Source organism: Scylla paramamosain, chromosome 20 (genome assembly GCF_035594125.1).
Source record: "Scylla paramamosain isolate STU-SP2022 chromosome 20, ASM3559412v1, whole genome shotgun sequence".
In the NCBI taxonomy this organism is placed as follows: Eukaryota; Metazoa; Arthropoda; class Malacostraca; order Decapoda; family Portunidae; genus Scylla; species Scylla paramamosain.
In genome coordinates this window covers 22,008,995-22,028,994 of record NC_087170.1, presented here as the reverse complement: position 1 = coordinate 22,028,994, position 20,000 = coordinate 22,008,995, and the positions used below count along the sequence as shown (strand labels likewise).

Genomic DNA, 20,000 nt, shown 5'->3' with positions numbered 1-20,000 from the left:
AAAACATCTCTGGTATGAACTAAATGAGAAAGAAAGAGTAAGAGATTTATGAGAACAATATGATGAAAGAACAACAAATAAAGTTACCGGAAACACACACACACACACACACACACACACACACACACACACACACACACACACACACACACACACACACACACACACACACACGGTGATTTCTTCAATCTCTCTCCCACAGTCCACAGGGAATCTATAAAAACTCCTCCACTCCTCCCTTTCCTAACTTTGGTCTCTCTTTCCCTCCCTCCCTCCTTCCTTCTTCCTCTCCCTCCCATCTCCCTTCAACACACACCAAGTTAAGTCTTACCTTCCTCCCTTCCTTACTAACAATCTCTCAACCTTAACCTCTCATCACCTATTCCATCTCTCCCTTCCTTCCTATCATCCCTATCCTGCACCTTCCTCCCTTCAGCCTCGCCCTGCCTCGGGGGGTGACAGGAGCGGCCAGGCACGGAAGGAGAGAGATAAGAGATACTGATTTCGTCTCCATGAATGAAAATGAAAGGAAAGGGAGGGTCAAGTGGTAGACGAGGAGATAAGGAGATAAGAGAACCTGCAGATATGAAGAGGAGGAGGAGGAAGAGGAGTGATGGCTTGTGCGTCTTGAAAGAGGAATGTGGTGTCCAAGAGATATTATTAAGACAAGTGCACTGTGAACTGCTACTACTACTACTACTACTACTACTACTACTACTACTACTTCTACTGCTACTACTATGATTTCCCACTATCATACTCACCTTATCGTCACTACCATTTGCTATTGCCACTATCATTAAAAGTAGAAGGCCGGAAGTAATATTAAAGTTATACTTGGCGCTGGTCAGACCTCATCTAGACTACGCTGTGCAGTTCTGGTCCCCACATTACAGGAAAGATATAGGTCTATTAGAATCAGTACAGAGGAGAATGACTAAAAGGATCCAGGGGATGAGGAGTATTCCTTACGAAGCGAGGTTGAAGCGGTTAAATTTACATTCTCTAGAGAGACGTAGGTTAAGAGGGGACCTGATAGAAGTCTTTAAGTGGTATAGGGGTTATAACAAGGGAGATGTAAGCAAAATTCTTAGGATCAGCAACCAAGGTAGAACAAGAAATAACGGGTTCAAGCTTGAAAAATTTAGGTTTAGGAAGGAGATAGGAAAAAATTGGTTCTCAAATAGAGTGGTAGATGAGTGGAACGGACTCAGTAATCATGTAGTTAGTGCCAGGACACTAGAGAGCTTTAAGAGAAGATTAGACAAGTTTATGGATGGGGATAACAGATGGAAATAGGTAGGAGTGTTTCATACAGGGACTGCCACGTGTAAGCCTGGTCGCTTCTTGCAGCTTCCCTTATTTCTTATGTTCTTATGTTCTATCAATCATTATCAACACCACATCCCAATTAGACTACTACTACTACTACTACTACTACTACTACTACTACCACCATCACTGCATCTATTCCCGTCACTGCCATCAACACTATAACCACACCTAAACCTAACCTCGCTTAACCATTACTAACACCATCACCACTATCACCATTATTACTACACCACAACCAGCCCTACCACCATTTCTCATCATTACGGAGATTACAGGACCATACAATCACCATCACCATCACCATCATCACCATACTTTCACCATCACTTGGATAATTGAGCGTGACATTGTTTTGAGGTCACAGATAAGGTCCCAGGGGTCAGGTATGGGCGGCAGGGTGCGTGCGCCATGGGACGAGGTCACGAGGTCAGCGTGTAAGGGATAGGTCAAAGGTTGCGTAAAGTGGAAAGGTCGTGGTGGTGGTGGTAGTAATAAGAATAAGAAAGAGAATTGCAATAATAATGATGATGAAAAATAGAAGAGAGAGAGAGAGAGAGAGAGAGAGAGAGAGAGAGAGAGAGAGAGAGAGAGAGAGAGAGAGAGAGAGAGAGAGAGAGAGAGAGAGAGAGAGAGAGAGAGAGAAATAACAAAATTTAAAACACACACACACACACACACACACACACACACACACACACACACACACACACACACACACACACACACACACACACACCGTAATACCTGCAGACTCACGCCACCCAGCGCCTCCCAGCCTCACCTGAAATGAGACAGCACAGGTGAGATAGCGCAGGAGTAACTCACGGTGGCATAAACAGATCGTGAATTAGTCTTGGAGATTTCAAACAGGTGTACAAAACAGGTGAATCTCTCTCTCTCTCTCTCTCTCTCTCTCTCTCTCTCTCTCTCTCTCTCTCTCTCTCTCTCTCTCTCTCAACGTATATTCTCAAAAATGGACAAAGCTCGTGGAAAAACTTTAAACGAAATAAAATAATGCTAAAATATACGAGACGTTCCAGGAAAGTCCGCGTTGTGGTCGGCGCATTCTGTTCCTCTCTCCCTGAAGGTATTGTGAAGTTATTAGTGTTGTGTTTTTACGGTTAATGCGAACGCTTAATGGGTGTGAGAATTTTATTTGTACGGGGTTAAATTGCTGTGTTTCTGCCTTTGTTTTTTTTTTTTTTTTTTTTATTTGTTGTCTGTTTGTGGTCCATTTGTGTGGATGAGTGAAGGGAAATCGTCGGTGGGTATAAAATTCTGAGTGAATCATATAAATAAGGAATAAATAAATACACAAATACGCGTTAAAATAAATACCCTCCCCCCAAAGAAAAAAAATACGAATAATAAATAACAAACAAATAAGGAAATGATTTAAAGCAAAGTGAAGGGAAAAAAATATAAAAATAAAAATAACCAATAACACAAAAGATTACGAATAAAAAAAAAAAAAAAAAAACTGATAAAGGAATAATGAAAACAAAAATAAGAAAAATAAGAAAAAAAATCACGAAAAAAAAAGAAAATCAAAACTTATCAAGAGTCCATCCAGTCAATAGAGGGACGAGAGCTTCAAAATTTTCATTAATCTATGGATAATTCTGTAAGGCTTTATATCTCCTGAAGCAAAGGCCAGTCAGAGCCATACAGTCAACAATGCAGTAAATGATTCCAGGGTATATTATTCCAGGTTTTGCTTCCATTCCGAGGCCGCTCTTGTTTATTTCACGGTAAGGCACCTCTCTCTCTCTCTCTCTCTCTCTCTCTCTCTCTCTCTCTCTCTCTCTCTCTCTCTCTCTCTCTCTCTCTCTGGCTTTCTTTCCCCCGTTAATTTTGAACGTCTCTCTCTCTCTCTCTCTCTCTCTCTCTCTCTCTCTCTCTCTCTCTCTCTCTCTCTCTCTCTCTCTCTGCCGGATCGTGTTCACCCCTCACCTTTCCAATAGTTCGCACACACACACACACACACACACACACACACACACACACACACACACACACACACACACACACACACACACACAGCCACAAGCAAGTACAGGAAGCCATAGCCTCTCTCTCTCTCTCTCTCTCTCTCTCTCTCTCTCTCTCTCTCTCTCTCTCTCTCTCTCTCTCTCTCTCTCTCTCTCTCTCTCTCTCAATAAAGTTACAATCCCGTCACCCGCAGACAGCTCTAAGCCACACTACAGGCGCCCCCATCTGAGGTACTTAGCGTGAGCAGCATAGGGGCGCCAACACGGACTTGATCTCCCAATGTCAAGGCGAAAAGTATCAGTGTTGTGGGACGTTTGGTTTTGTCTGTTTTTGTTGTATGCTTCGTTGGTGGGAGTGTGTGGTGACTGTGGCTGCAGTTGCCCTTAAGTTGTGTTTATTTTCCCTTTTTTCTTTTCTCTCGTAAATTTTTTGATCGTATCTTAATGAAACTTGGGGATTTTATGTTTCAGGTTTAAGTACACGTGTTCGCCAAATTTCGTTCGAGTCTGAAAAATGAATAAATAAAAATGCTATGTCAGCCTCTTGATAATTCTTCTATGTATGTTCTATCCCTCTAAGATGAATAATACTAACAGACAACACAAACAAACAAATAAATAAACTAAACTAATAAACAGGTAAATAAATAAACAACTCTCCACTATATTATCTCTATAATAAATTCAGTTAAATCAGTTTGTGTTAGGTTAGATTATGTTGTATAAGATTTAGTCATGTTAAGTTACGTTAGGTTAGACTGAAGGAATTCACAACGAACGAACAAAAATGGAACGATTTATGGGTGAAAATTTCATGGCATAACCTTCGTGAATATAAATGACTTAGGTAGAATTGATATAGAAGCAAGAGTATCATTTCTTAGACCATTGCTATCACCACCACCACCACCACCACCACCATCACTTAGGTAGAATTGATATAGAAGCAAGAGTATCATTTCTTAGACCATTGCTATTACCATTACCACCAACACCACCATCACTTAGGTAGAATTGATATAGAAGCAAAAGTATAATATTTTTTAGACCATCGCCACCACCACCAGCACCACCACCACTTAGATAGAATTGGTATAGAAACAAAGTGTCATATTTTAGACCACCACAACTAAAGGTGACTCAAATTCCGCGCCGCCAAAGGTTGGAAAGCTTGACTGTAAATCTGAGGAACGCTGAAACAAAAAAACAAAATCCTTGATCCACACAAATTTCCGGATCCGCCTCAAAATCAAATCAATCGTCTCTTGGCCGACGCGAATCCTGCTTAAGTTTCATTGAATTCCCAGGGTAACTTTTTGCAGCCGTGTTCCGGACAGGCAGACTGACAGGCGGACAGACACAGTGATGAATACCCCCAAACAATGGAAGTGGTAGTGGTTGGTGGTGGTGGTGGTGGCGGTATTACTATTACTACTACTACTATTACTGCTGCTGCTGCTGCTACCACTACTACTACTACTAATAATAATAAATAAATGAAAGGAAAATACACGATAACTTGAAAATACTGGATAAAGAAGAGGAAAAAGACAAAGAAAACGAAAAAGGAAAACAAACAAGGTTCTAAGCTGTATTGTAGATCGAGGAAATACAATCTCTACCTTCGACACAAACTTTGGGAAACAGAGGCTGAAAAAAAAGAAAAAAAAATCGGCCTATTTCCCGTAGAAAGAAGAGCAAAACTCTCAACATAACATAAAACTTCCCGGAATATTCAAATGTGTTCAGACGCAACCGATAAAACACTAGATTCTGGGACACAATACGAGGAAATGGGAGGGGAAGGTAACCATACGTGACTAAATTATACAAGAGGAGCTGAGGGGCCGAAATATGTCAACATCTTCCTTCCTCCGGCGATAAAAGGTCACGCTGTAGGAACATAAAGCATTAAGAACCCAAATTTTGAAACGCTCAAATCATAAGAACTTTTTTTTTTTTTTCAACGGCCACTGAGATAAGTCAAGATCTCAGGCGTGTTTTCTTTTCTTTTCTTTTTTTCACCGATAACGCAGAATCCTTGTTTAACGGCTCATGGTGTAGGAACATCAAGCATCAAGAACCAAAATTTTGAAACGTTCCAATCTTTCACAGGACCTTCTTTCAAACGGCCAATGAGATCATTAAAAAACTCAGATGTATTTTCTTTGTTTTCTTCCTTTTTCCCCCACCGATGACACAGAATCCTTGTTAAACTACCACTACAACACGAAAAACATCCTTGAAAACCAACAACAACTAGATTGGACCCTTTTGGAAGTCGTAAAGGAAAGACACAGTTTGGGAATACGGAAGAGTGAAGGATGGTCCACCCTTGCGCGGCACACAAAGAGGTCGCGGCGGGGTAGAGACAAACTAGGTCATCGTTCTCTCCCAGACAACCTCTTCGCATCTCTTATTCAGCGTCAGGAGTGCAGAGGAGCCTCAGAGGTGCCGCTTGTAAAATGAGATGTGCTAGCATTCAGCTCAGTCTTGTGTTTTCCGCGTGTTCCTGAGTCATCCTTGCGAGCGTGTATTGAAACACTTCTGCGCTGCACCTTCACTACATTCAAAAGGCTCTAGTTGAAGTGAGATGGGTTGTTAAGGGTGTTTCTGCGGTTCTAGTGACAGATTAACAAGATTTCTAGAGTATCAACAAGAAAAACACTCTTGAGAACCCGGCCAGTCATCTCTGTGGCTTTTAAACATGGTCGTGTGAGAAAGCAAATCGTTTTAGAATGCCGGCCTGGTCTGGGCGCCGCCTGAGATATTCCTGCGAGGTGGAATCAATACCACTTGTGTCTCGGGGAGGTTTTGGGGACAGAGGAGTAAATTGTGTGTGGGGGTCAACTCAGTACGTAATTCTTGGTAATCTCTCTCTCTCTCTCTCTCTCTCTCTCTCTCTCTCTCTCTCTCTCTCTCTCTCTCTCTCTCTCTCTCTCTCTCTCTCTCTCTCTGAAAAGGAGGCCAATGACTAACAAGACAAGCAGGTCACTGTATGTGTTATTGACGTACACACACACACACACACACACACACACACACACACACACACACAAAGGCTCACTAGGGTTATCCTTCTCCCTGCTCTCCCCCCTTCTGTCACTCTCCCTCTCTCTCTCCCTCCTCCTCAGTATGGATTAGGGAGGCTGACCTATTTCTGCTGGCACTGTTTCAAAAGCCTTCCCCCACTTTCGTCTCTCTCTCTCTCTCTCTCTCTCTCTCTCTCTCTCTCTCTCTCTCTCTCTCTCTCTCTCTCTCTCTCTCTCTCTCTCTCTCGTTATATACTGCTCATTATCTTTCTTCTTTCCTCATTATTTCTCTTTTACCGTTGCTTCCCTTTCCTTCCTTGCTATCTTTTATCCTTGTTATCTCCTTCTTCGTCTTTTCTTACTCCTTACGACCGTCTCTCCTTCCTCCTTACCTAATTTTACACATGTTAAGTTTTCCTTTCTTTTTTTTTCCTTTTTCCTTTTCTTCTTGTCCTCGTACTGTTTCTTTTCTAGTATTCTTCTCTTTTTCCTTTATTTCTCGTTCTTTCTATCCTTTTTTTTCTTCTTTCATTATCGTTTTTCTTGTTTTCTTCCTGTTTTCTTCCGTTTATCCTTCTTAATTTTCTCTTTGCCTTCCTTTTCATCTTCTGCTATCTTCGTCTCTACATTTCCTTTCTTTTTGTCTCTTTTATTATCATTTTCTTGCCTTTTTCCTTCTTAATTTCCCTTTTTTTCCTTGCCTTTTCGTTCTTTCATCACCTAGTCTTGTTTACTCCCGTGTTTTATCCTCTCTATCTCCCTTATCCTTCCATTTACAAACTGTCCTCATGCTTGTTCCTTCCTTCATCCCTTTTATCTCTCCCTTCTTCTCTTTACTCTCCCCTCGTCCCCTCGGCTTCCCTTTCTACCCCAGTTCCTCCTTTATTTTTTTCCCCCTCGCTTCCCTCACCTTATCTTCCTCTTCCTTCTTATTTCCGCTGGCTGTCAACTATTTCTTACAGTGGCACCTCATTTCATACAGATAACAAGCTTTATATGTCACGTGGAAGGAAGCTGGGTCTCTCTCTCTCTCTCTCTCTCTCTCTCTCTCTCTCTCTCTCTCTCTCTCTCTCTGGTAGTTTCTCTTATCCATGAGTTAACTTTATCGTACTGAGAAATCATAAGAAAAGATTCTCTCTCTCTCTCTCTCTCTCTCTCTCTCTCTCTCTCTCTCTCTCTCTCTCTCTCTCTCTCTCTCTCTCTCTCTCTCTGCTCCTTTTCTTATTACAAAATTGCCCACTATCGTTCTCAGAAATCATAAGTTGTGATTCTCTCTCTCTCTCTCTCTCTCTCTCTCTCTCTCTCTCTCTCTCTCTCTCTCTCTCTCTCTCTCTCTCTCTCTCTCTCTCTCTCTCTCTCTCACCCATCACCCGGAAAAACTGCAACCCCCCAATTAAACTTTCATGCAGTATTTTCTCACGGCAAGATAATGACTGCACAAGGTTCCTTCCAGGCTTCTAATGGCCACCCCAAGTCTTGTCCTGAGCCGCTAATAGCCCTTTTTAACTCCCCCCCCCAAGGCCTTAAGGATAAACAAGGCGGGGAGCGTAAGACTTCCCAACTTCTTCAGCTCCTTCAGGACTCTGCTGCTTCGTGAGTCGTGAGTCGTGAGTGTGGTGGGGGGGAATGTGAGGGATGTGTGTGTGTGTGTGTGTGTAGGTGTGTTTAGTGAGAGAAGGATGTGTGTTTGTGGAGGAGGAACTGTGTGTGTGTGTGTGTGTGTGTGTGTGTGTGTGTGTGTGTGTGTGTGTGTGTGTGTGACAGGAGTGGTATACAGCTGAGTGAGTGGAGGAGAGGAGAAAAGAAGGAAAAAAGAAAAAGGAGGAGGAGGAGGAGGAGGAGGAGGAGGAGGAGGAGGAGGAGGAGGAGGAGGAGGAGGAGGAGGAAAATGTAAAATATTCTGCCTTCTCAAGGTGACGCCTTTCGTGAAAATTGTGACGTATTTCAACCGGTAATGCATTCTCTCTCTCTCTCTCTCTCTCTCTCTCTCTCTCTCTCTCTCTCTCTCTCTCTCTCTCTCTCTCTCTCTCTCTCTCTCAGACATACCCTTACATTTCTTCTCTCCCAAAACGTAAGAGGAAACTAGGTCACTGTTCAATCACCTCTCTTTCCTCTCTTTTTCCCCTCCCTCACCCAACAACACCTACCTCTACCCACTTCCTTCCCCATCCCCTCTTCCCAAACTTCCATTTTCACCCACTGCTCCATCAGCCCCCATCCTGACCCCCTCCCTCATTCCCCCATCCCTTCACCCACTCCTCTCCTCTTTTCCCAAACCAACTTCATCATTACGCCTTCCTCACGGCCCCACAGCATCTCCTCAGCGCTCCCTTCATTGCCTCGCAGCCTCGTTCAATGCCTGCCCACACGCCACGCACCGCCCTCCCTCACCTCGCTTGGTCAGGAAAGGAGAGCAGGAGAGAGGGAGATGGTCAGTTGCATGTATTTTGAAGATGAGGGAGGCTGCAGAGGGAGAGAGACAGAGAGGGAGAGTAACATAGCAGTGAGAAGGACGGCAGACTCAAGTTACTGCCACACTAGCCCGGAGAATTACAAGAGTCCAGTTTCAAAGATGGCATAGATGTTCATTCATCCGCCTTTCCCTCCCTGTGAACGAGTGGTGCTGGTCACGAGGGGTCTGGTGTTATTGTTGGGGATGTTCATGTTGCTGTCTTCCTAACGGCGCCGAGGCACTAGATACAATGAGTGATGCATGTTGTTACGTCGCTGCTTCTGTATCTGGGTGGTGATTTATGGGTTAATAAAGAGACGAGAGAGAGAGAGAGAGAGAGAGAGAGAGAGAGAGAGAGAGAGAGAGAGAGAGAGAGAGAGAGAGAGAGAGAGAGAGAGAGAGAGAGAGAGAGAGTTTGTGTTGTATGGAATTGTCAACACTAATAGCTAGGAGATGGTTCTATGATTAACAATTAAAAGTTTATAAACTTATAATTTCGAAACAGTTATTACTGCATCCTATTCGATTATAGCTCAAATTAAATCCAATTATATTTGTTTTGAAATTACAACAAAAATTACTAACTTTTAAATGCTAATTATGAAACCATCGCCCGGCTTACAATTTGTTCACATTTCCCTAATACGAGGCAACTGTACAAGGTCTGACTTTTTTTTTCCACCTTTCCTGTCTTTTTTTTTCCTTAGTAATACAACAAATCACCAACTATGGAAGTAACATGAATTTAAATAGGAAGGACTTCAACAATGCAAGTAATTTTTTTATCCCCTTGAGAACAGATGAAGTGAAGGAGGCGGAGCACACACACACACACACACACACATACACACACACACGATGTCGGTGCACGAGTTGTCACATGATGGTCAGTGGAGTGCATGTGCCGCTGATAAGCCTCACTTTGTAATGCAATTGAGGTCAAGTCGACATTCGAACCGACAGACCGTTGTGCTCGTCTACTCGTCCTGACCTGACCAACAATGAACTGCAAGGCGACGATAGGTGATCCCGTTGTGGCGAGGCATCAGGTGAATCCATCAATCAGACACTGGACCGCAAGTCGAGATGAGAGCGAGAGATGAGCACCCTGCAACACACATACACACACACACACACACACACACACACACACACACACACACACACACACACACACACACACACACACACTTATCTACTTAAATATTGATTGAAAAAAAAAATACGAGAAAAAAATAGAAAAAAAAAGACTAACACATAGAAGTAACGTACAGTATATTATCGTTTAAGATTAAAACCACTCACTCAACACCGCCCCCTGCCAACACACACTTCTCATTGGCCCAATCTTATCCCAAACAAACAGTGCCGACAGACTATAAGCTATCAGGGCCTGTTATCCACGCAATCATCTCGCCACGCCACTGGGTGCCTGTGAGAGAGAGAGAGAGAGAGAGAGAGAGAGAGAGAGAGAGAGAGAGAGAGAGAGAGAGAGAGAGAGAGAGAGAGAGAGAGAGAGAGAGAGAGAGAGAGAGAGAGAGAGAGAGAGAGAGAGATTCATGTTTATTTTATTTGTAAGGTTTAATAAAATTTTTCTACTTCCACCCATAAATTCTTATTAGTTATTGCCACTCATCTGAACATCTCAGTTTCTTAACCATCATCCATACTTATCTGTAACAGTTGATAATGTCACTAAACACACCTTTCATCTCGATAATTCTACTTAACTTTTAACTCCACAAAAAAATCAATGCAGGTAACTCAGCTATGTAAGCCACTCCATGACTACTGTTGCTGTCTGTGATATTTGGAAACCTCCCTGTACGTTTATGAACTTACGACCACGAAATCAGTAGGCCTACACGTGGGAATCCCTGTAACGAAGCCTTCTTGCCTGTATCCACCATCACTATTCATACATCTATCTAATCTTCCATCGAGGCTCCCTACTGACTAACCACTAACAACCTAATCAGTCTATTCCATCCATCTACTACTGTACTTAGGAAACAATCACTTCGCATCTCTGTCTACCCCTACCACTGCGATACCTAACAACGCACAACACTAGAGGCGCTGTACAAAAGTTTTCAGAGCACCTGTAAGAAAGGAAAGGGAGCGAAAAGAGTAGATTATCCAGTGTTTAGCGAGTATGATAAAAAAAAGGCTACTCAACAAAAAAATAATGCCTCAGAGTGGTTTGTAGTCAACCCTCCTACTGCTAATGGCACGTGTAATTTAATTTCCAGCAACCCTAAGTGGTTTTACTCGTCAGAAATGAAGCTGCAGGTACTAAAAAGCCTTACTAGATTTGGTGACACCTTTTGCTTGGAGTGCTATCCTTCAGAACCCTTATCTAAACTCAAACCAGCATATAACATTAGGCTAAGAGCGCTGTAGCAGTCAAAGGGTTAAAGAAACACACTATACAACACTGAAAAAAGTTAATTCAATCTAACCTTATCATCCCTGAACCTGTAACTTGCAACAGAGCAGTTTAAAACCAATGAAAACCCACAGAATTCAGAGCAAAGACTTGTGTACCTCAGTGAAACAGAATCATTATTACGAATACTATCGAGACGCCAAGATACGAGTATGTCAAGTGGTCACGTTTCACAGCACAGGTGATGTAGTGATTTGCGTGAGGGGACAGGGCGAGGTGTCACGGTATAGAAAACGGGTGACGGTGAGATGATAGAGAAGGGGAAGGGAGAGGGAAGAGGATGGGAGATTAGGGATGGAGGAAGGAAGAGGATGGGAGAATGAGGAAGGAGGAGAGGAAAGAAAGGGAGGGTAAAGATAGGAGGGGGAGAGATAAGTAGTACTTCCTGGAATGAGTGTTTGTATCTCTCTCTCTCTCTCTCTCTCTCTCTCTCTCTCTCTCTCTCTCTCTCTCTCTCTCTCTCTCTCTCTCTCTCTATGACTCGACTGACGGAAGCTACAAGTGCCTATCACCTCCATTAATTTCCTCACAAGCTCTAAGATTTCACCGTGGCCAAAGATTGATCTCTCTCTTCCATTTCCCTCCCTCCGGACTCGCCACGCAGGAGGGAAGGAGGGAGGGAAGAGAGATGGAGGAGGAAACTTTTACTCCACTCCTGAATTTCCTCCAACTCCAGCTGATTCTGTCCCACTTCGCTATTCTGGTGCATTTGTATTGATGGTGGTGGTGGTAGTAGTAGTAGTAGTAGTAGTAGTAGTAGTAGTAGTAGTAGTAGTAGTAGTAGTAGTAGTAGTATCTGTGATGGAAGGTAAAAAGCAGAAAAATGACAAGAAAAAAAGGAAATAACGAGAAGAGAAAAGGAAGAGAAAAACGAAAGAGAGAGAGAGAGAGAGAGAGAGAGAGAGAGAGAGAGAGAGAGAGAGAGAGAGAGAGAGAGAGAGAGAGAGAGAGATGGAGGGGGAGGAGGAGGAGGAGGAAGAGGAGGAGGAATGAGGAAGAGGACGAGAATATCAAAACTGGCCACGAGAACCAATAACCGATATTTTGCAGACAAATGCATAAACATGGCCAGCACCCTCTCTCTCTCTCTCTCTCTCTCTCTCTCTCTCTCTCTCTCTCTCTCTCTCTCTCTCTCTCTCTCTCTCTCCCAGATAAGAGAAGACACGTGAACTCAATGTGAGAAAGAGAGAGAGCATAAAAGGAAAGGTTATCGTGTGTGTGTGTGTGTGTGTGTGTGTGTGTGTGTGTGTGTGTGTGTGTGTGTGTGTGTGTGTGTGTGTGTGTGTGTGTGTGTGTGTGTGTGTGCAGTGAAGCCTCAGTGTGCGTGAAGCCTTACTGAAATATTCCTAATGAGACTTTCCCGACCGCAACTCTTCCCTCATTCCAGTGCTCTCTCTCTCTCTCTCTCTCTCTCTCTCTCTCTCTCTCTCTCTCTCTCTCTCTCATACAAATGAACCAAAAGTTTTCCTGTTTACATGAGATTCTTCAATTAGTACCGGAGACACACCTGTCGTTGGAGGAGGAGGAGGAGGAGGAGGAGGAGGAGGAGGAGGAGGAGGAGGAGGAGGAGGAGGAGGAGGAGGAGGTGGAGGACACCGACGATAGAAAACTAACATGAATAAAAAAAAATGGTTTCTTGAAATTTTAAATATAAAATAAAATAGTTAATTAAATCCGTCACAATTACATTATTTCCTCGTCTTTCTTTTTTCTATTTTCTTTTTTTCGTCCGATTTTTAGAAACACCATTAAAAAAGTCTTGAACAGTTTCTCCCCCACGCAGATCATTTCAGACAACAAATGTATATATTTTTTTTTATTTATTTATTTATTTTACAATATAATGAATTCCTGAGTCGAAAGCTGAAAATTATATTCTTCAGTCAAGTTTAAGTTTTTTTTTATTCTGTCAAAATGTCTTTCGTATTTTTTTTTTTTTGTTCTCTGATTTTCTTTATAATCTAAAGCCTCAAATATGTCCCTCCGCTACTCTCTCTCTCTCTCTCTCTCTCTCTCTCTCTCTCTCTCTCTCTCTCTCTCTCTCTCTCTCTCTCTCTCTCTCTCTGATCACAACGTTTCTTTCAATCACCATGACCATCACCATCACCACCACCATCACCACCACCATCACCACCACCATCACCACCACTATCACCACCATTACCGCCTTCTCTTATCAGTCGCGTGTCAGTCTTTTATCCTCCTCCTCTTCCTCCTTTTTTCTCTCCTCCCCTCCGTCTCTCTCTCACCGCAAATGAGAGAATCAAGTCACCACAAAAACGAGGAAAAATACAGGTGTTGGCGGAGGAGGAGGAGGAGGAGGAGGAGGAGGAGGAGGAGGAGGAGGAGGAGGAGGAGGAGGAGGAGGAGGAGGACGGAGAAGAGAGTTGCGTGGGAGTCAAAGTAATAATGAGAAATGAGAGAAAGCGTGGAGAGAGAGAGAGAGAGAGAGAGAGAGAGAGAGAGAGAGAGAGAGAGAGAGAGAGAGAGAGAGAGAGAGAGAGAGAGAGAGAGAGAGAGAGAGAGAGAGAGAGAGAGAGTTATAATAATCCTATTAGTAACAGTACAACTAACCTCAACATTTCACCTTATCCTGCCCTCCATCCACCGCCCGTCCACCACCCCCCTCCCCCTCCTTCAGGTGCAATAGGTCACGCAGGAGAGCAGTGGTAGGTGTGGAATGCAAGGTGGGTGGCTTAGTGGGTGAGGCAGCGAGAACCCCACAGTGGTATGCGCATGTAAGTGTGTATGTGTGTGTGTGTGAGGGAAGCCTCTGCATGCGTCTCCTTCTCTCCCTCTTCGAACAAACATTCCTGACCACTACCACTACACCAGCGTGACATCTGCCCTTCAGCGTGACCCGTTCTGTTGACACGTCTCCAGTGTATAAAGATCCCAGGCAGAGATATCGTGCTGTCTTTTCCCCTCCCCGTGTTGTCAGCTGGTACGTGAATGTCAGGGAGGGAGGACACAGCAAAGGGGACGCTAAGACAGGCAGGCGGGCCACAGGTAAAGTAACGGGTGAAGGATGACCTATAACATCACTTCCTTGGCCAGGTCAGCCGCTATGCACACAGGATGGTCAGTACACATACCTACACCCAACCACACACACACACATAGGTTGTTGTCTTCAGCAGGAAGGCGATATTTCACGCTTTTTTCTATTCCTAAAACTCACATACGGCATACACTCCTTATTTTCTAATCCTAAAGCTCAGGTAAGGCATACATTCTACTCTCTCCAGTCATAAAGTTCATAGGAAATACACATTCAATACGGTCTAATCCCTAAACTCCCAGGAGGCATGTATTCTATTCCCCGTAATTCTATAACCCCCACAAGCTTTGATTCAACACACCTCACTCCCCGCTGTCCAAGCTAGAGAGAGGCGGCTTACAGACAAACAGACAGCCACAGCCACACAGCCACACACACACCGCACTCAGCCTTCCTCCTCTAATGGCTATTTCGGAAGGTGAAGGTTTATGCAGCAACGTTGTGACGCCACGCCAGCCTCGAGCCATCGTGCGCCAGACGTGCATGCTGGGCTGAGCAACTTTAATCTTCAGAGTGGAGGCGAGACAGCGTCCAGTGCCGCCCTGTGCCAATCCCCCCACCACTGGGCCGGCACTGGGTGGGGGTCTGGCCGCTCCCTACCACGCTAGAAACCCTTCCCCTCCAGCTGTGACTGCCCCGCCCATTAGACCAGTAGGGCCTGCCTGTTCGTGTCCTTGCCGGGGGCCACGTCACGGCACTACCACCAACACCGTGTCAGGCAGCGGGGGGCGACATGCTGGCTGGGGTACCTGAAGGAGAGGCGCATGATGGCCTAAGAACATGAGGAGCTACACGGAGAGAGTCAGACCCTTGCAAAGCTCACACCACAGCAAGGCCACTGCATGAACCTATGTGTGTGTGTGTGTGTGTGTGTGTGTGTGTGTGTGTGTGTGTGTGTGTGTGTGTGTGTGTGTGTGTGTGTGTGCGTGTGTTGTGGGGGCGGTGTACGCCTGCGAGGCTCGACAAACCTTCAGTCGCCACAGCGTTTTTTTTACGATCTGGTGTAATGCATTGTAATGTTCTTATGTGAGGCTTCAGGCTTAGAGGCCAGCCGGTAAGGGGACTGAGAGCCATGGGGCGTGACTGAGGCTAGGCTGGGGGAGGGGAGCAGCGGGTGAGGATGGGAGTGTGCGGGAGTGTACCTGAGGGAGGGCTTACAGTGGGCGATGGGTCGTTGCCGCCTGCGTTAGTCCGGGAAGTGGTCCTCAGCGGGGCTCAGGCCGGCACGCTGGTGTGTGGAGGGCGAGCTGAGCGTCATCATGAAGCACCGTTAGCTAATCTGATCAATTAAGCGCCACAACAGACACAGCAACGCGACGGGACTGGCTCGTCAGCACCGCCACTAACAGTACAGCATGACTGGGGATGAAGGAAAGAAAACTATCCAAGCATGTGAAGGAACATTTTTCCTTCTTTATGTAAGAGGGACACTGGCCAAGGGCAACAAAGAGCTCAGAAAAAAAAAAAAAAAAACTGAAGTGCCAGTCTCAAAGAAAGGTCAAAAAAGGTCATCTAAAATTGGAGAATAAGTGTCTTGAAAGATATACAACTCAATGAGATATTAACTAAAACTCTCATGATGACGTAAACACTCAAGTGGCTATACATATAAACAACCTCTCAAAGTGAAGGCACAAAGCACTGCAAGGTCAACACACACGCAGGACGAGGGCCGGAGGAGCCTGACACCGGGAGCAAGGCTGACATAGCGGCGCCTCCTCCACGTTGTCACGCACGCGGGCCGCTCCCCAACACTCCAGCTGATACGCGGGGGAGGCTTCAGATCATTAACGTGTGTTCCAATCGTCTTAGGAAGCTCCAGGAAGACGCCGAAACGAGGTCACTGCAGCACACACACACACGGACACACACACACACACACACACACACACACACACACACACACACACACACACGTAAACTTTGCAATTCTCTGATTTTATTTACCTCTTTCAACGACAAGGGAAATTACAATATAGGAACATCAAGACACCTCCAGAATTAAATTGTCAGACCCGAGTGCAACCTTTTCTATTCAGCTTTCAGAGAACCAGCAATTAAGCGGACACTTTTATTACGAATATATGCTGATAGTTTTTCTGAGTATTCCTTGAACAGTCAGTCTCTCTCTCTCTCTCTCTCTCTCTCTCTCTCTCTCTCTCTTGGACTGGAGTGACGAGACAAAACTAACACTGAGTAACACGGAAATCTGCACATGTAATCTAATCTTCCGTATCATGTAAGGATATCCAAACATGTCATCACTTATATTATTACTGCAATGTTATATATTTCAAACCCGGAAGGTGTTGCAGAAATATTAACACCGATGAGAGTTTTTCCTTTCTTTTTTCCCTGTACGCTGTCTGCCCTTCATACAACACTGCCTTAGTCAACGCCGCTACCGCCTCACTCGACTACAAATCTAACGGCCTACAAACTGGCACGGCGAATGACTGTAATTGTATGTAATTGTATTAGTATGGGAATTAATGTGCAGGTTAATTGATTTAGTGGCGCGGATGCAATAACTGTCTGACGTTTACTTCCATGTATCTTATCACACACACACACACACATACACACACACGGATTTCACGCACCAAGCCAACAACTGACCACGTGGGACTTACGCAGCTTAAATATGGTGATGTTAGACGAATATTCTAAAGTCTGAGCAGAGGGGACACAGAGCTACAGATAAGGTATACATCCTATATTACTAAATGAACCATTGCCTTAAGTATCTTGTTTTGTAGGAAAGTATAGGACTTACTCGGAGACTCTTACGGTTGACAATTCTCTGCAGTGTGAGGGAAAGTTTGCTTGGTAATCTGACCACAAGCATAGTATTTTGAAAGGTTCGGCACCTTATCTAGACACGCAGCAGGCTCAAGTACAAATTATTAGGGTGTTAGTGGGAGTTTTCATAATTCTAATGATATAACGAAGATTGTATTCTGAAATGTTCTGCGGACTCATTTTGACATCTAACCGGCTCTAGTTTTAAATGTTTCCCAGAGTGCTTTTGTGATTCCATTAATATAACAGAGATTCCACACCATTAATTGGAAAGTTACCTTGACAAATAACCTCTGTAGCCTTTGAAATGAGTCACAATGAAAGCTGAAAGAGTTTAAGACTACCATAATAAGTCACCAAGCTGAGGCGGAGCAGCTTAAACAGGAAGGCAGGCATGGGTGTGGCTGGCGAGTGCTGTTCAGCGGCCATCGCTTGCTTGCATTAAGGCCAGCTGGTGTGCTACATTTTGCAGATTGGTGATCAACTTTAGCGGCAGTAACCACAACTTTACCGCGTGATTATCATTAAATACAAAGTTATCACCTCTCATTACAAGTTGTGCTGCCGCGTGTGTGTTCAAGGGAAGGCTGCCTGTTTGCTGCGTTCGGTACACAAATACGTACAGCTGTAGCATTGACGTGATGTGATATGTGATGACAATGAAAGATCGCAAGCTGAAAGTTCACGAAACGAACAAGAATGTAAACTCGTGAGGTGAAGTAAAAAAAAGAGAAAAAAAAGAATGCAAGGGAAAATTACAGATACAAAGATTAAAACTTGTACTTTACACGCGCGAGACTACACAAATGAAAGACAGAAGACATCAAGTTTTACAGAGTAGTAGTAGTAGTAGTAGTAGTAGTAGTAGTAGTAGTAGTAGTAGTAGTAGTAGTAGTAGTAGTTTTTGTTGTTCTTTTCGTTCTTGTTTTTCTTCTTGTCCTGTCCTCTCCTCCTCCTCCTCCCACTCCTCCTCCTCACCACCACCACCACCACCACCACCTTCCCGCAGAAGACAAAGTAAACTCGTAAATGACTAATGACAGTGACAGCTAGCACACGAGCCTCCAGATTCCGCCGTGGTGTGAGCAGAGGGAGCCCAGGGCGGTGGTGAAATACGAGTAAATAATGATGAAACGTCGAGGGTTTTCTTTAATTTAGTGTTACTGAAGCAAGATAAGCGCAATCTGTAGTCCGTGAGGGAGGGAGGGAAGGAGGGAGGTGAGTCACGGTTTACAAAATGATGTATACTAAATTTTAAATATTTGTTTGTATTTTGTGTTTATCTCTTTATCTTATCTGCTCTTTTATTCTTATTTATTTTATCTTGTTTGCTTATCGTTTGTTATTTCTCTATTTTTTTTTATCTTTAGTTTGTGTTTATTATATTTATTCTTAGAGAGAGAGAGAGAGAGAGAGAGAGAGAGAGAGAGAGAGAGAGAGAGAGAGAGAGAGAGAGAGAGAGAGAGAGAGAGAGAGAGAGAGAGAGGTAAAGAATGGTCGAAAGAACACACAAAAAAAAAGTATATATAAAAGTGAGAGAGAAAAAATATATAAAGCAAAATGAAAAGAGGAAGAAGGAAAGAAAAGATCACAGAGAAAACCCGAAGACAGAAAAGAGACCAAGAAAAGAAAGAGGAAGGGAAGAAGAAAGAAAATAAACCACTAAAGAAAAATAAGGAAGAAAAATTAGAGGGAGAGGAAGGAAGGAAAGATGGAAGGAATGCCATAAGGGGACACAGCAAGAAGGAGAAATGAAGGAGGCAATGCAAGTGTACGTAAGCTGTCACAAATAACAGACAGTGAAAGGAGAGTCTGCAAAATACCACTCCATGGAGAAAAGAATGAGAGACGCAACAGAGAAAGAGGAAAAGAAACACCTGGAGAGAGAGAGAGAGAGAGAGAGAGAGAGAGAGAGAGAGAGAGAGAGAGAGAGAGAGAGAGAGAGAGAGAGAGAGAGAGAGAACATGACAGTGACTTTACAATACGTGCATGTGTGTAGATATTATAAAAGCCAGGTGTTAATTAATTCACTCCCCTAAATGATGGTTCGCGTGACCGTCAGCAGGGAGGTGTAATTACCAACATACCCACACCTGGCTACACCTGTTCATTACCAAGGTGAGGTGTGTTTCTCTCTCAGTTTGGGATTTAATTAAGTTTCTAATGTCACGTGTACAGGTATGCATCCCATAACCACCCATAACATACCTGTGTGGGCCATTAACCCCCTATACTGCCTTTACACACACACACACACACACACACACACACACACACACACACACACACACACACAGTACAGGAGCAACACAGGAATGTCTAACTTTCTGTTCACACGCACAAACACATGGGTGAAGATTTCTCTCTCTCTCTCTCTCTCTCTCTCTCTCTCTCTCTCTCTCTCTCTCTCTCTCTCTCTCTCTCTCTCTCTCTCTTATTCATCAAGGATATGAATACATGATTAAGTAAACGAATGAATAAATATATAAAATAATCCAATGACTGAACTGACTGAATGAGATAGTGAATAAATAAATAAATAAACCAAATATATAAATCAAAAGTCAAACAGATGAATAAACACATACAAGCGAGCAAACAAAGAGTTCATTCATTCATTAGTGTAGTTAACATTCACCAGACACGAATGAACTGAGTGAATCACAACAAAACACAGCCACGACTCTCACGAGCCACAAATACCCCAAGTTAATGGAGCAAACATAAAAATCATGACAACAGTTTCTCTTTATACGCGGGAATGCAATAGTCGGTCTCGCCTGAATCCAGAAATGGCGCCGTTGTGAGAGGAAATGCAAAATATAAAAGAAATGTCCTGTTTTTTTTTTTTAACAGATAATGTAAATCATCACAAAAA

General features: G+C 43.7%; 2 protein-coding genes across 7 annotated transcripts in view; both read right to left on the bottom strand.

Annotated features, from left to right (window-relative positions):
* LOC135110649 (protein kinase C and casein kinase substrate in neurons protein 2-like) overlaps nucleotides 1-20,000 on the bottom strand; it is a 158,933-nt gene that overhangs the window by 71,657 nt on the left and 67,276 nt on the right. The window lies entirely within an intron of this gene.
* LOC135110138 (protein FAM200C-like) overlaps nucleotides 15,507-20,000 on the bottom strand; it is a 57,023-nt gene continuing 52,529 nt past the window's right edge. Inside the window, exons 5-7 of the mRNA XM_064022094.1 lie at nucleotides 17,097-17,123; nucleotides 16,940-16,993; nucleotides 15,507-15,548 (exon numbers count right to left, since the gene is read on the bottom strand). Coding sequence (XP_063878164.1) covers nucleotides 15,507-15,548; nucleotides 16,940-16,993; nucleotides 17,097-17,123 — 123 coding nt within the window. The remainder of the gene's footprint in view (nucleotides 15,549-16,939; nucleotides 16,994-17,096; nucleotides 17,124-20,000) is intronic.